The sequence below is a fragment of the Papio anubis genome, chromosome 11 (assembly GCF_008728515.1).
Source record: "Papio anubis isolate 15944 chromosome 11, Panubis1.0, whole genome shotgun sequence".
NCBI classification, from domain to species: Eukaryota; Metazoa; Chordata; class Mammalia; order Primates; family Cercopithecidae; genus Papio; species Papio anubis.
In genome coordinates, this window is record NC_044986.1 from 55,984,892 (window position 1) to 55,998,793 (window position 13,902).

Here is a 13,902-nt window from a genome sequence, read left to right on the forward strand (position 1 = left end):
AATGCATATTCCATGTGGCCCAACAAATCCACTTTCTGGAATCCACCCTGAAGGTGTTCTTGCACAGGTATCAAACATGTGTACAGAAATGTTCATTGTGGTTGTAGCATAGCAACCAAAAAAGGGCCACTGGTATGGAACTAGTTGAATTATGGCATATCCATACAATCAAATACTATGCAGCCTTTAAATAAGGGATGAAGGCAGCTTTGTGTGTATCAGCAGGAGAAAAACTACAATGCATAGTAAGCGAAAAAAGAAAGGTGTAAAAAGGAGTGTGTTCATTGTGTTACTACAGCTGTCCCTCAGAACCTGTGACTCCCAAGTATACCAATATGTGTGCATACTCAGGTCCCACAGTCAGCCCTGAGGAACCCACAGATAGGAAAAGTCAGCTTTCCACACCTACAGATTTGACATCCCATGAATATTGTATTTTCCATCCATCTTTGGTTTTGGATGCAGAACCTCCAGATACGAATGGACAACTGTATTTATTGAAAAACAAATTCCACAATATAAGTAAACTAGCACAGTTCAAACCCATGTTGTTCAAGGGTCAACTGTATTTGTATAAATAAGTTTACATAGAAATATATCTGGAAGAATACAGTACAAATGCATAAATTGTGGGAATAGGGTGGCTAGAGACTAGGAATGAGAGGAAGACACATTTTTTTCACTGCATACCTTTCACTGAATTATCTGTTCAAAAAAATAAATTTGAACAGCCAAAAACAAACAAATAGGAGAGACCCAAGAAACTACACAGGGACCTAATCAAGTATTCAGAAATCTAGTCCTTTGATTTTTCAATTCAACATCTTAGCCTCTTCCAAAATATTAAGTATACATTTCAAAAGCATTTACTCTTCAAATAGCATGAACAAATGTCAGCTAAGGTTGAATGTAGTAGTAAGGAAGGTAAACTACTCTCTGCCTTAATATTTTGAAAGTGCTTTGAGGTCTGCTCAATATTTTTGTCAGCACAGTCCTAGAGATAAACATGGCAGAGAAGATTTAAAATGTTACCTGTGATCCTGGATGTTGCTGAAATTACTTGAATTATTTTCTGGAAGTATTCTAAATGGTTTTGTTCTCCCCTACTATAACACTCAAAAAAAAAAAAAAAAGAATCCATTCCAGGATAATAAACTTAGGTAAACATGCATCAGTAATATATGAATTTAATTACTGCATATTCAATGGTAATTCAATATTGGTAATACCCTATATTTGGTAAAGTCATTAATTCTACGGGCATAAAACTAGTGAAACCAGAGGCTACGTACGCTGTAACTGAGCGGCTCTTAGTTGTTTCTTCAGCCGTTCCACTTCATTCTTTAAAAACCTGATGTGACGCATCATATTTTCTGGAGAATCAATCTCCATGGAGATATCTCTAGGCGATGGTGGAGCAGAGACGGGCTGGTCTAATTTTTCCTGCAGGATTCTTCATTGAAAAAAAACATTTCAATAATGACAAACAGTTTTCCTTGAAAAGACAAAACAACACACTAGCTGGCAGGTTTGTTTTGAAAGCAAGCTCCTGTTTACTGCCAGAATTCACAGGGTTGCTTAATTCCTCTGCCCATTTTATATCAAACTTCTGGTTGCTCTTATCTGGTCTGCTCTTATCTCAGGCCAAAGGGCAGAGCTGATTCTAATCTCCTTTTTTCCTTTTAAATGACTACTGGTAATTAAACAATACTGAAAAGTCTTTATTTAACATCTGGATCTGATAATTATGCCTGGAATACAGTATGCACTTAGAATTATCTGCTGACTCAATGTTCAACTTCTTGGGTTTAGTGCATGAAGATGCTGAGGAAATTCCACTTTCTTATCTTCTAAGATACTATGAATCTCCTTGGAGGGTAAAGTAACATAGAGACTCAACTTCTAAAATTCCCTCCTGCAAAACTAATTGCAAGGGCATGGCAAACTGGACTAGGTGCCCTTTGCTTTTGGGCACAGCAAAGGTAAAAAGTTAAAAACAAAACCAGAATTATCAGGTTAATAATTAAAAGTGCCACCTTCTTTACCAATTATTTTTATGTTGAATGATGATATTCAATGGTTTTGACCTACAAAATGAAAACTTCCATACTGTTCAATCCAATAATTTGGCACTAATACATGTAAAACCTCCAACTGCCTTCTACAAAGTCTTCCTTTGGCAACAGATCTCTAAATCCCTTTCCATAGCTGCTGGGGTTTTTGTTTTGTTTTTACTTTGTACCTTTGAGTTTGTCCAAGAGCAAACTGAGTTACCTCTATCCAGGTCTACCCTTGAGAAAAATAGTGTGTTAAAATATTATAATGGTTCCTGCATTTATTACATAGAATGACTTTCCATAATTCAACTTGTTAGTATTGCTACAATAATACGTATCAGCAAAGCACAGTGGATATGATTATACAAGTATTTCTTATAGATATAGCTCTAATTTTCACTTTTATTAAAGCTATGTGGTATGCCTATATTTTGCAAATGTAGACATGAACTCAAAACAATTACAAATATGCATCCAAACCAAATACTTAAGGAGGAAAGACTCTGGGTAGCAAACAAAAGATCTTGGTGAAATGGATTAATGACCATTTTTTAAAAATTCACTTTTTATACCCATACACACATTTCACATACAGAATCTTCTTCCCATTCTTACAAGCCCTGCCCCATACACTCCCAGAGTACTCAGTGCTCGAAAACGAGGGCCTAACTATCTTGCACAAAGGGGTTTAAGAAATGTTTGCTGTTGAGTGACATTCCACTTGAAAGTATATACATTTTACACAAAGAATCCTAGTCTTAAGTATGTAAAGGTATTTCTTTACAGTAGGCTTTAAAACAATTTTACTATTAAAATCTCAGGCTTCCTAATAAAGTAAATTCCAGAGATGTATAAATAATAGTACATAGTATTCCCTATATACTTTAGAAAACAACTGAGGAAGCCAGTTCAATAAGGTGGAAAGTTGAAATTGCAACCATCCTTGAAAAGACTTTAAAGGTGAACAACAGCAGCATGACTAATCATAGCCTTGTAACACCAAATGAAAATAAATTCTACTGGGACAGCATGATAGCAAACAATAAAGAGGTGCCCAACATGGGAATAGTTCAGAAGGCTTTCAACATATTTTTTCCTTTGGCCAATTAAAATGATGTGCATCACCAAAGAATTAAGGTGTCCTACTGCTCTCCCTCAGTCACACCCAGAACAGCAACACACACACACACACACACACACACACACACACCCCCTATATTGAACAGCAAGACTAAACAAACCGCTTTTCAGCTTCAAGCTTATCCATCCTTTTCCAGAGGCGATTAACTAGTGCTTCTTGTTCTTGTTCCAATGTATTTTCAAGGTCAATCTTCTCCCGTCTCAACTAAAGGAAGGAAAAAAGTGTTGCCAAAATGTCAGGCCACTTATACTTTGTTAATATATTTTTTGATTGAACAATTAGGACCCCTTTTCTTGGAGAAAACTGCAAGCATGTGGCCAATTTTCTGGCACAAACATATTAAGTGCCTCTAGTTCTTAAACTTTGAAAAAAACTAGACAGTTTCATTCTCGGATGTTAATGCTTAATTGTTGTCTGGCACATGAAATGCATTCCTTGTTTCCGCATTTATTCGAGGCATGTGGAAAGTCCTCCTCAGAGAGGTCTTTAGGGGAGTTTGGTGTAGTAGTCATATCAGGACTCTTCTGGGCTTGTCCCTTACAGTTCCGGGCTTAGAGTTACTCTTCCGGGCTTGTCTCTTACAGAAGTCAGAAAGGTTATATTACTATTTATATAAACAACTCTTAAAAGCTCCCAAACAACTCTACATACTGGCTAATGGAGATAAATAAACATGTACTAAAATATAAAAACATGCACAAAAGATGATAAACACCAAATCCACAATACTGGTTACTCTAAGGATTTACGGAAAGAAGAAAATTTGATTTGGTGGGAGGCTTTGCAGTTGGGGAGGGAACCCCAACAGTGTTCTATTTCAATGAAGCAAACATGGGAAAATTCAATTAATCAATATTGTAGTAAATACTGAGAACAATGACTGGATAATGGGGACATAGCAGTGAACCAAGGAGTCAGGAATTTCTGCCCTCATGGATCTTCCTTTTAGTGGGAGTCAAGACAGTAAATCAAATAATTATATACTTGTGAAATAGTATAAAAAAGATATGTGGAAAAAGAGGGCTGGTAAGAGAGACTGAAAGTGCAATAAGGTTTCATAGCAATGAGTAGAGGACATGTGTTCTATCATTCTCTGTACTTGACGTATTAAACAATTAAAACAAAATTTTCTTAATGCAAAGAGCCTGTGCTACTGTCTCCATGTTATTTCTTCAACCAGTGGCAATTCACCATTTCATCGGTTGAGTCAACAAATTATTCTTGATTGCACAAAGATGTTAATAGATTTCACATTTCCTTAGTGGGTCACAGAGGCAAGCTCCTCATCCAAAGATCCCGTGTGTATACATAAGGCAGAACCAAAAAGATGAATAAAATGTAGTCTTTTAAAGCAATCAAACATCAGAATATCCAAAGTGTGGTTTTATTTTTACAGCCAAATGACGTTCCCCTTTCTGAAACTCTTGGTAGCTTAGTCTTAAGAAGCACCAATCTCAATCCCCTGAGATGACTGGTACTACCAACACCACCCAAGGTCCTTAAGGAGCTCACAGAGAGCAAAAGACTCGCCCATATTCACACAGGAGCACAGGACAGCCACATGAAGGTGAGCAGCTACTTGTTCCACATCTGAACCAGAATGAATATGCATAAAATCAGCTGCCTTAGAACCTGAACAATCAAGACCTGAGAGGAAATGATATAAGGATAATGGTATCATCACGTTCTAAATTTAGAGAAAAAAGGAGGTCTCAAGCAGATGGGAAGCACACTCTCATATGATGACAGAGCTCTAGGCTTTTCTCTGAAAGCCATAAAAATAGCTGTAGAAACAACTGGCCATTTGAATATTTAAAATATTTCCTACAAACTTACGTACAGTCACAAAACAGTAGCCAATGCATTGGGGGGAGACTCCTGTAATTACACTTCTGTCTTATGATCATAGACTTTGAGCCAAATGGCTAGGTTCAAATCCCAGCTCTATCAATCACTAGTTAGAAAATGTTGAGAAAATTAACCAGATATAATTTTATCATTTGCAAAATGAGGGACAAAAATAATGTCTGGCTCATATGATTACAGTGAGCATTACATTTGTAAATCTAGGTAAACCATTGATAATTAATTGGCACTTAGAAAGCACTCAACACTTTTTGGCTATGATAATCACTATATTTGGATATCCGTTCCATTTCTGTTCCAGCCCTCCAGAATGTTAAGTTCTACAAGGGACTTGTCTTGTCTGTTTCATTCACTGGTGTATCCCCAGTATCTAGAATAACATCTGGCACCTTATAGGCCATCAATATGTATTAGAAGGCTTATTTGACAAGTGAATAAGCCATGATTACATAGCAAACTGGAAACAGAGTTTCAAAATATGTTGTTTTTGCATGGCAGAATGTGATTCTGAAGAGAAATTCAAGGGCAAAAAGGGGGAGGTGCAGGGTGTCAAAATAAGTCAAATATATTGTGCTGCAAAGTTGGGACCCCATTAACGTGCAAATGCTCCTCAGAATGTTAAACAGTTCCTACCTGCAGCAACAATGAGAAATTCTGGAACCCTTGTATAACTCCTATTAAACTTCGTGATTCTCTGCATTCATCATACTTTTTGGCCAAGCTTTGAAGTACGATCAACAGTCATTTCATTTCGTTTCTTTTTTTGAGACGTCTCATGCTGTTGCCCAGGCTGGAGTGCAGTGGCACGATCATGGATCACTGCAGTCTTAACCCACAGGGCTCAGGCAATCCTCCTGCTTCAGCCTCCCAAGTAGCTGGGACTACAGGCACACACCACCACACCTGGCTCATTTTTTCTTTTTGGAGAGATGAGTTTTTGCTATGTTGCCCAGGTTGGTCTTGAACTCCTGGCCTCAAGCAATCCTCTGCCTTGGCCTCCCAAAGTGCTGAGATTACAGGCATAAGCCACTGCCTCTAGCCTCAGAATTATGTTTATTTAAACAAATAACTATGAGGCATTTACCTTTAAGGATCCCAATTCCAGTGTTTAAAAGCATCATAGGAGGTAGAGATAGTTGATAAGCAAGAAAAAAATTCAAGCAGGCATCATTTTGCAGTATGATGTTTAGTGGAGAAATGCATGCTCAATTACTTTTAGAGTAAATACTCGTAACACTAATCAATAACTCTGAGAAGCAAAATCAAGACAAAGCTGTCTTTACCCATATGTAACTAATGAGGCATGTGACTCTGAGTAGGTCACTCAGCTGCTGTAGCCCCGATGCCCTCATCTATGAAATGAGAAGTTTGGCCTGAATGATGCCTCAGGTCCCTTTCTGACCTACCCATTCTGTCATTCCCCGCCCAGTGTCAAGACAGTAGCTGTCTTCAGTCAGAGCTAGTTCTGTCACACATATTTAGAGCTAGAAGCAGCAAGGCAAATCATCATTTTAAAACTGAGGAAACCACTAGCCTGCAAGACGACATGACTCAGGCAGTCATACCACCAAGATAGGAACGGATATTGGTCACCATGGCAGCCAAAATTGCTGGGTCCTGTCCAACCAGCAATTACAGAGGAACTTGAGGGAAACATGGATTTAGAGCAAATCATGCTGTGGTTTGTGGGCCTATCTCCTTTGCCAACAATACTTGGGAGTAGCAGAGTTGGGGGTAGCTGATGCCAGGGAAATAAGGGCAGTTTAGGGAGTCTATGAGCAATTTTGGAAACAGACAAGATCAGGAAACATGGTGGAGCTCTATGTGAGTCTCGGCTCCTTCCTGGCATCTGTTGGTAGAGTTACCAGCTATCTACTGCCCACCTCAGCAAACCCAGGCACTCTGGGTGTGAAACCTGGGTTTGCTGTCCCAATTTGCTCTACTAATTTATTTCCACGACGCAGGCAACACAGGAGGCCCCAGCTCAGCAGTGTGGATTCTCAAGTACAGTAGGTCCTTGAATGTTCAACGTCCTGTTATTATAACATTGACGAGGGGGGAAGAAAAAAGCAGATTCTCAGTGGGGCCTCTGTCTATATAGAGTTCACATGTTCTCCCTATGTCTGTGAGGGTTTTCTCCAGATACTCGAGTTTACTTCTATATTCCAAAGATGTGCAATCGGCATGTCTACATGGTCCCTCTGGAGTGAGTGAGAGTGTGTGTATAAGTGTGTCCTGCAATGGGTTGGTGCCCTGTCCAGGGTTGGGTCCTGCTTTGTGCCCTGAGCTGCCATGACAGGCTCCAGCCACCCTTGATCTGAACTGGAATAAGCACATTAGAAAATGAATGAGTACAAATTATTATAAAATACAAATTCATAAAGTATATGCCAATCATACAAATGCATGAAAATCAATGATGCAGTATGCAAGTGTTCAGCAAGCCGCTGTAATTGTTTCGATTTGCTTTTGAACTGTGAGTTGGGAGGAGGTGCTCCTTACAATTTTTACTTTGCAAACATTTATCCTTGATTTAACACATCACTACTATGACCATCACTCACTGATTCACTAAAAATGGGGTAATTAATGGTTTTCATTAATCTTTCTTTAATATAGGCATAACTCACATTTGTTTCAATGTTTAACATTAGAATTACGTCGGGTCTTTATTTAGAAGTGTGATAATGTTTTTGTGACCAGAAATATGTCACAGGAACTTAACTCTTGTTTATATCAATCAGCTTCTGGTAAAATTGATTTTCATATATGTTGTTTCACTTAAAGTCAGTTTCCAAGAACTATACTGACAATGTTAAGTGAGGACTTACCGTATTTCATTACATAGACTGGCAGTGCTATAGGACTCTATATTATCTTTAACCCTGCAAAGAGCAGGGCCTCTTGTTTTTTCAGTTTTAAAAATCTCAACTTTTCAGCATTGCTGAGGAGCTCTGGCTGACATTAAAGAGCAGAGAAATTAGAAGAAATCATATTGAGTCCCTTGGTTAATTTCCCCTTAAGTTTTTTTTTTTTTTTTTTTGAGACGGAGTCTCGCTCTGTTGCCCAGGCTGGAGTGCAGTGGCCAGATCTCAGTTCACTGCAAGCTCCGCCTCCCGGGTTTACACCATTGTCCTGCCTCAGCCTCCCGAGTAGCTGGGACTACAGGCGCCCGCCACCTCGTCCAGCTAGTTTTTGTATTTTTTAGTAGAGACGGGGTTTCACCGTGTTAGCCAGGATGGTCTCGATCTCCTGACCACCACGACTGGCCTCCCGTCTTGGCCTCCCAAAGTGCTGGGATTACAGGCTTGATAAGTTCTTTATCAGTGTCCCCACCACTTCCTTCCCACCTAATTCCAAATCCTATATATTTAGAGCCAAAGTGAACATAAAACAGTAAAAATAGATTTTCAATGCTTAGTGTCCTGGTCATTGCACAATCTCATAATACATGTTAAGTTTCCAGGGTAATAAGTTGGAAATTCTTGCTTCAGGTGTAAAAAGCTGAGTGATACAGTGATTTCAATATGCTGGTCTCTATCTGTAATAATCTCCCTTCCACATCCTTTCTAATAATATCTGATCACATAAAAAAAAAAAATTGGTATTCATGCAATATGTACCCCACTCATCCCTTACCAAACATCTAATTCTCAGGGTAACTCAAGTCCCGTACTGTGATTATTCCACAAGCACCCAGCACCAAGGGATATAGTTGATTTATTCATTGGAGCTGAATATTCATTGGAAAGCCTGTTTTGTAATTAAGTCAGTTCAATGAACTGCCAAATTCTTTACTCCTCTTGAGTAGCTCTACTTTTCACTGCAGGTTAATTAGCATCAGACCAGGAGTTCTTATTATGTTCCCAAAATAAATTTAGAACTTCTTCAATGAATAAACTCAATATATAAAAATGCATCTGGCTTATTTGAATTCACAGCCAGTCCTACCTGTGTCTTCTCAGTAGACAGATCCTGACCACCACCCAAAGAAGCAGAAAGGGAGTAGGGCAGCCGAGAGGTGGCTCTCAATGCTACCACAGTTCTTTCTTACTATTGCATTTTTCCATTTAAAGAGGACTACGATGCTGGGGTGGGAGTAAGGAATGTTTGGCAAAAAAGTCGGATGAGAACTCTAGCTAAATATTATACTCAGTTATAGGATTTTGAAAGGTTTTAGTGAAACTTTTCAATCTGCTTTGAAAGGTTTTAGTCTAAGTACCATATTATCATCATTACTATGGGAAAATATGTTTTGAAACCCAAACATCTGATTTATAAAACAAATTTTGGAAAGCAGTCCATTATAACTAAGGCATGCATTAATCCAGGCATAATAAAGAGAAGGGGAAGCCTATGAAATAAAGGCTATCATATAAATAGAACACAAAGTTTGCCAGGCACTTAAAGCCTGGGAAACACAGTGAGATCCCGTCTCAACAAAAAAATAAAAAATGAGTCAGATGCAGTGCCACGCGCTTCCAGGCCCAGCTACTCAAGGGGCTGAGGCAGGAGGATCTCTTGAGCCAGAAGCTTGAGACTGCAGTGAGCTATGATTGTGCCACTGTACTCCAAACTGGGTGGCAAAGCGAGACCCTGTCTCAAAAAAAAAAAAAAAAAAAAAAAAGGAAAGAAAAAGATAGCAGAATGCTTTAAGACCCACATTAACCAAACTCTTAAGCTGGACAGATTTTTTTTTTTTTTTTTTTAATAAGAGGCAAGTCCTAAGAAAACACAACAGTGTGTTGAGGATTTAACACAACAACTTCCCAAAGCCTTCCAGGTTAGGTTATATCTAAAGGCTATGTCTAAAGGCCATTAAAAGCTTAGCCCCATCTCCTATCACTTTACTATGTGATTTCATAGATGTTCAAGTGTTCAAAGTGCTGACCTGCGGGTACATCAACATCACCTGGGAAAATATAAGTATGTATTTTCAAAATATATACTTATTCAAAACTAAATCAAAGTCAGAAAAATGGTCACAGTTTTGCTTCTACTACAAGAGCAGAGATAATAAGAGATCCTACCTCATTCCATCCTATTTTCCCACACATCTGAGTTAATCCAGATTGTGCCTATATATTGGAAAGAATGACTAACAGAATTTGTGAGGGGGCTATTAAAATACATTACGTGCATCTGACATGAAAATAGCTGAGAGCAAACCACAGTGGTCCTTGGCAAAGCCTTCACAAAGTAAAGCAATGGAGACAACTAAGGTAAAACGAGCAACGTCTGTGTCAGCTGTCTGTACAGGTGATCAGTGCAATGTTGCTCAGTCCTGGCAATTCTCCTAAGGTGGAAGACATCTGACCCTTGCATTCTGGAAAACTGTCTTTTTAAAAAAAGACAAAACAAGTAGTCAGTCTGTGTTACAGATAAGCTAAGACAGGTGTTCATAGACCATAGCGTCCTCCCAGGTGTCTATTTGGTTAATCAAGCTGTGATTGCTCTCAGAATTTTAAGAACAAGTTCTAGGTCATCACACGGCCCATGCAATGCTGAGAACAGAAAGAGCCGAAGAGGTCTGCCAGTGAGGAGCAAGGAAAAGGGAGAGGAAGAGCAGTCACTTTCTAGACTAGAAGGTCAAAGTTATAATTGAAAAGAAACTTGCCTACATATATCTAAAATACAGGCAAAAGGAAAAATACACACAAAAAAATCAGAAAGAACTATACAGCAAGATAAATATGACTGTCCTTTGGGTGAAAGTTATGCTGTTGATAATTTATCTTCCTATTTTTTCCTGGCCTGCCCAATTTCTTAATCAACATCTGCTATTTTTATAATAGAAAAAAAATAGATATCTAATCTTAAAAAAACTGAGTTTCCTAGTGTAACTGAAGTAATAGTACATTCAAAAACAGCAATCCATTAGTACGGTATTATCTGACATATTTAAAATATAGAATGAGCCAATCAACCTTCAGAAGAATAAATGACAGTGAAAGTTCAGTTATTTGGAAGACAGAATTTTCCGGACAGCTCAGAGATAACCTTAATACAGCTTACATCTTTTTTCTTCTAAAAAATTATGTTCCTGTAAGAATTAGATTTGTTCTTTGAAACTGATATAATTTCAGGACAATATTAATATGCCATTATTAACATGAAAATGATACTATTTCATAACTTATCATCAGTTCAATAAATATTGCTTTCAATGAGAAATAACTTTTTAAATAGACACACATTTAATTACTGAGATTAATACCGTTTCTGGTCTTAACATTTTCATCACTTTGACATCAACATAATATTACAGAAATTTGCATACTGGGTTCATTACTCAAGGGAATTCTTTTAACAGACAATTGCCATTGAGGGAAAGCAAGTTTCACAGTATTGTGTATACATTCTTTTACTACATCAACAGTTCAGTGGAGAATGCCTTAGGAAAGAAATGACATCTGTAACTGTTGCAAATATACTATCAGATCAGTGGCTACCATCAGACTATTACCTAAAATAAGCATCTTGCTGGGTGTGGTGGTGCCTGCCTGTAATTCCAGCTACTTGGGAGGCTCATACAGGAGGACTGCTTGAACCCAGGAGTTTGAGACCACCCTGGGCAACACAGTGACAGGGACAGGGACAGGGGGGCAGAGAAATTCTAGGCAGAATAGGGCAGGTCCCTGGGAAAACCCTATCCTCAAGCCAAAAAGCCTGAAACCACAGTTCAAAGTGAGAATTCATATCCCTGTTTTTCCACTCGAATGTTGCCTTTTCCTAAACCACCCATGGCCCTGTCCCAACCCACCCAATGCTTATAAAAACAAACAAACAAACAAACAAAAAAACCCAGACTCAGCCGGTAGACTGCTGGAGGTTAGAGAGAAGTGGTTTGACTTTGGAGGGACAGCTTGCGGCGTGACTTTGGAGGGACAGCTTGCGGCGTAACTTTGGAGAAGAATCCAGGCAGACTTCAGGGGAAGATTACCTACCTGCCCCATCCCCCTTTCAGCTCCCCTTCCCACTAAGAGCCACTTTCATCGGCAATAAAATCCCCCATATTTCCCATCCTTCAATTCATTCGTGCAACCTCATTTTTCCTGGATGCCAGACAAGAGCTCGGGAGCTACGAGTGCAGATACAAAAGGCTGTCACACTGGCCCTTTGCCCTCGCTGGTGGAGGGCAGCCGACTCACGCAAAAAGGCAAGGGGCCACTGAACTGTTAACACTTAAGCCGTCCACGGACAGCAGAACTAAAAGAGTACTGTAATACGCCCTCTGGGGCTTCAGGAGTTACAGGCACCCCCACCTAAACGCTGCTATGGGGCCAGCACAGAGTTCTTCCCTGCCAGTACCTAAGCAGCCAGCCGGTGGCAGCACTTGTTCACTCCAGTTCCCACACTGGAGTTGAGAGTGGTGGGCTGAGTAAATGAGACACCACTGTCACAACTCCTGCGAAGGGGTCAGGGAAATATCCTGCTTCAATAGCAAGACTTTGTTGTCTCCCAGTCCAAAATATTATTAAAGTTAAAACAAGCTTCTTTAAGAAAACGACAGGGCAACTTCTCTTGCCCTAATGTGATTTATCCAAAATGGAAGTTTTGGACAAACTTGATGTTCTTTATCCAAAATGGAAGTTTCCTTGATAAATCATTTCTTTCTTGTCATTACCACATTCATCCAACTTCCTTACATAGGGATGACGAGTTTACTTAGCCATTCATTCATTTGCTGTGTGTTCAGCTAGGGAGAACACCTAAGTCATCGAGCAAATTCTTGTTTTGATCATAGAGAAAAAGACCTGTGCATTTCACAATTACAACTAGGAAGTCTCAGTACAGTATCTCTGGGTTTGACTGCTCTACTGCAGAACACCAGTGTCCTTCAATTTAACATGCAAGGTCTTTGTCCCCAGTGGATAACCAAAAGACGCACGTCACTGGATCATGACGAGCTGCCTCTCCTTTGACACAGGAAATACACTGAGTTTTTCCCCTCCCATCATGTAACATCATCTGAACAAGTTGATCTATATGTGGCATCTGATGCTTCAAAATAAAGTCTTACAAGATGGAACACAGTGAGTTTTTCTATTTAATTGAAATAGAGTCTAGGAAAGGAATTCTGGGGGATTTTTCTCCTTTTTCATGTCCTATAGAGAGACTTATCTGTGTCCCTTGACAGAGCTCAGAGTTTGCTTTCACAGGTCTCGAGCTGGCACCCCTTAGTTGGCTTCATCACATCCCAACAAATGGATTCCAAAGCAAATCAACTCAACAGAGAGCCTCCTGAAGCTTCTTTTGAGTATGGTGTATTGACCCTAGTTTTCTCACTTCCAAGGCACAAAATCCCACTTATTTTTCAGCTGTTATCTGAGGTTTCCTCCCCACCTCTCTTGGACAAGCAGTGGGTGGGATGAATGTACCCAAGCTTCTCACGCAAGTGAAACATCACCGTGGATTTGCTATAAACAAATTTCCACCAAACCGACTTCAGGGTTTACTATGATTATGTCTCCAATACGGCTTATCTAAATGTGCAGACTTAAGTTATTATGTTTTATTTTTTAAAGAGCAGGGCAGTCAATTATAAATCCACTTAAAAGGAAGAGGAAGAGAAAAGAAGAGGAGGAGGAGAAGATGAAGAAAAACATCAATAGCTGTTTTTCTAGGCAAACTGCAATCTAGGTCATATTTTTTCATTTTTGTACTTTTTTGTACTTGTTTTCCAAACTGTCTTGAAAGAACAATGGATTACTTTTACATTGCAAATGTTTGATTTAAAAAAGATTCCAAGACTTCCATAATCTGAAATTTGTATTTATAACTAAACTACAAAGTAAGCATGGTAGTCACTAAATTTCATTTCCTTAATGCAAGTGA

The 13,902-nt window shown here is 39.0% G+C and overlaps 1 protein-coding gene across 1 annotated transcript in view; it reads right to left on the minus strand.

The window, feature by feature from the left end:
• Positions 1–13,902, minus strand: part of CCDC6 (coiled-coil domain containing 6) — a 120,189-nt gene that overhangs the window by 22,272 nt on the left and 84,015 nt on the right. The window contains exons 4-5 of the mRNA XM_003903922.5: positions 3,299–3,402; positions 1,293–1,453 (exon numbers count right to left, since the gene is read on the minus strand). Of these exons, the coding sequence (XP_003903971.1) occupies positions 1,293–1,453; positions 3,299–3,402 (265 nt within the window). The remainder of the gene's footprint in view (positions 1–1,292; positions 1,454–3,298; positions 3,403–13,902) is intronic.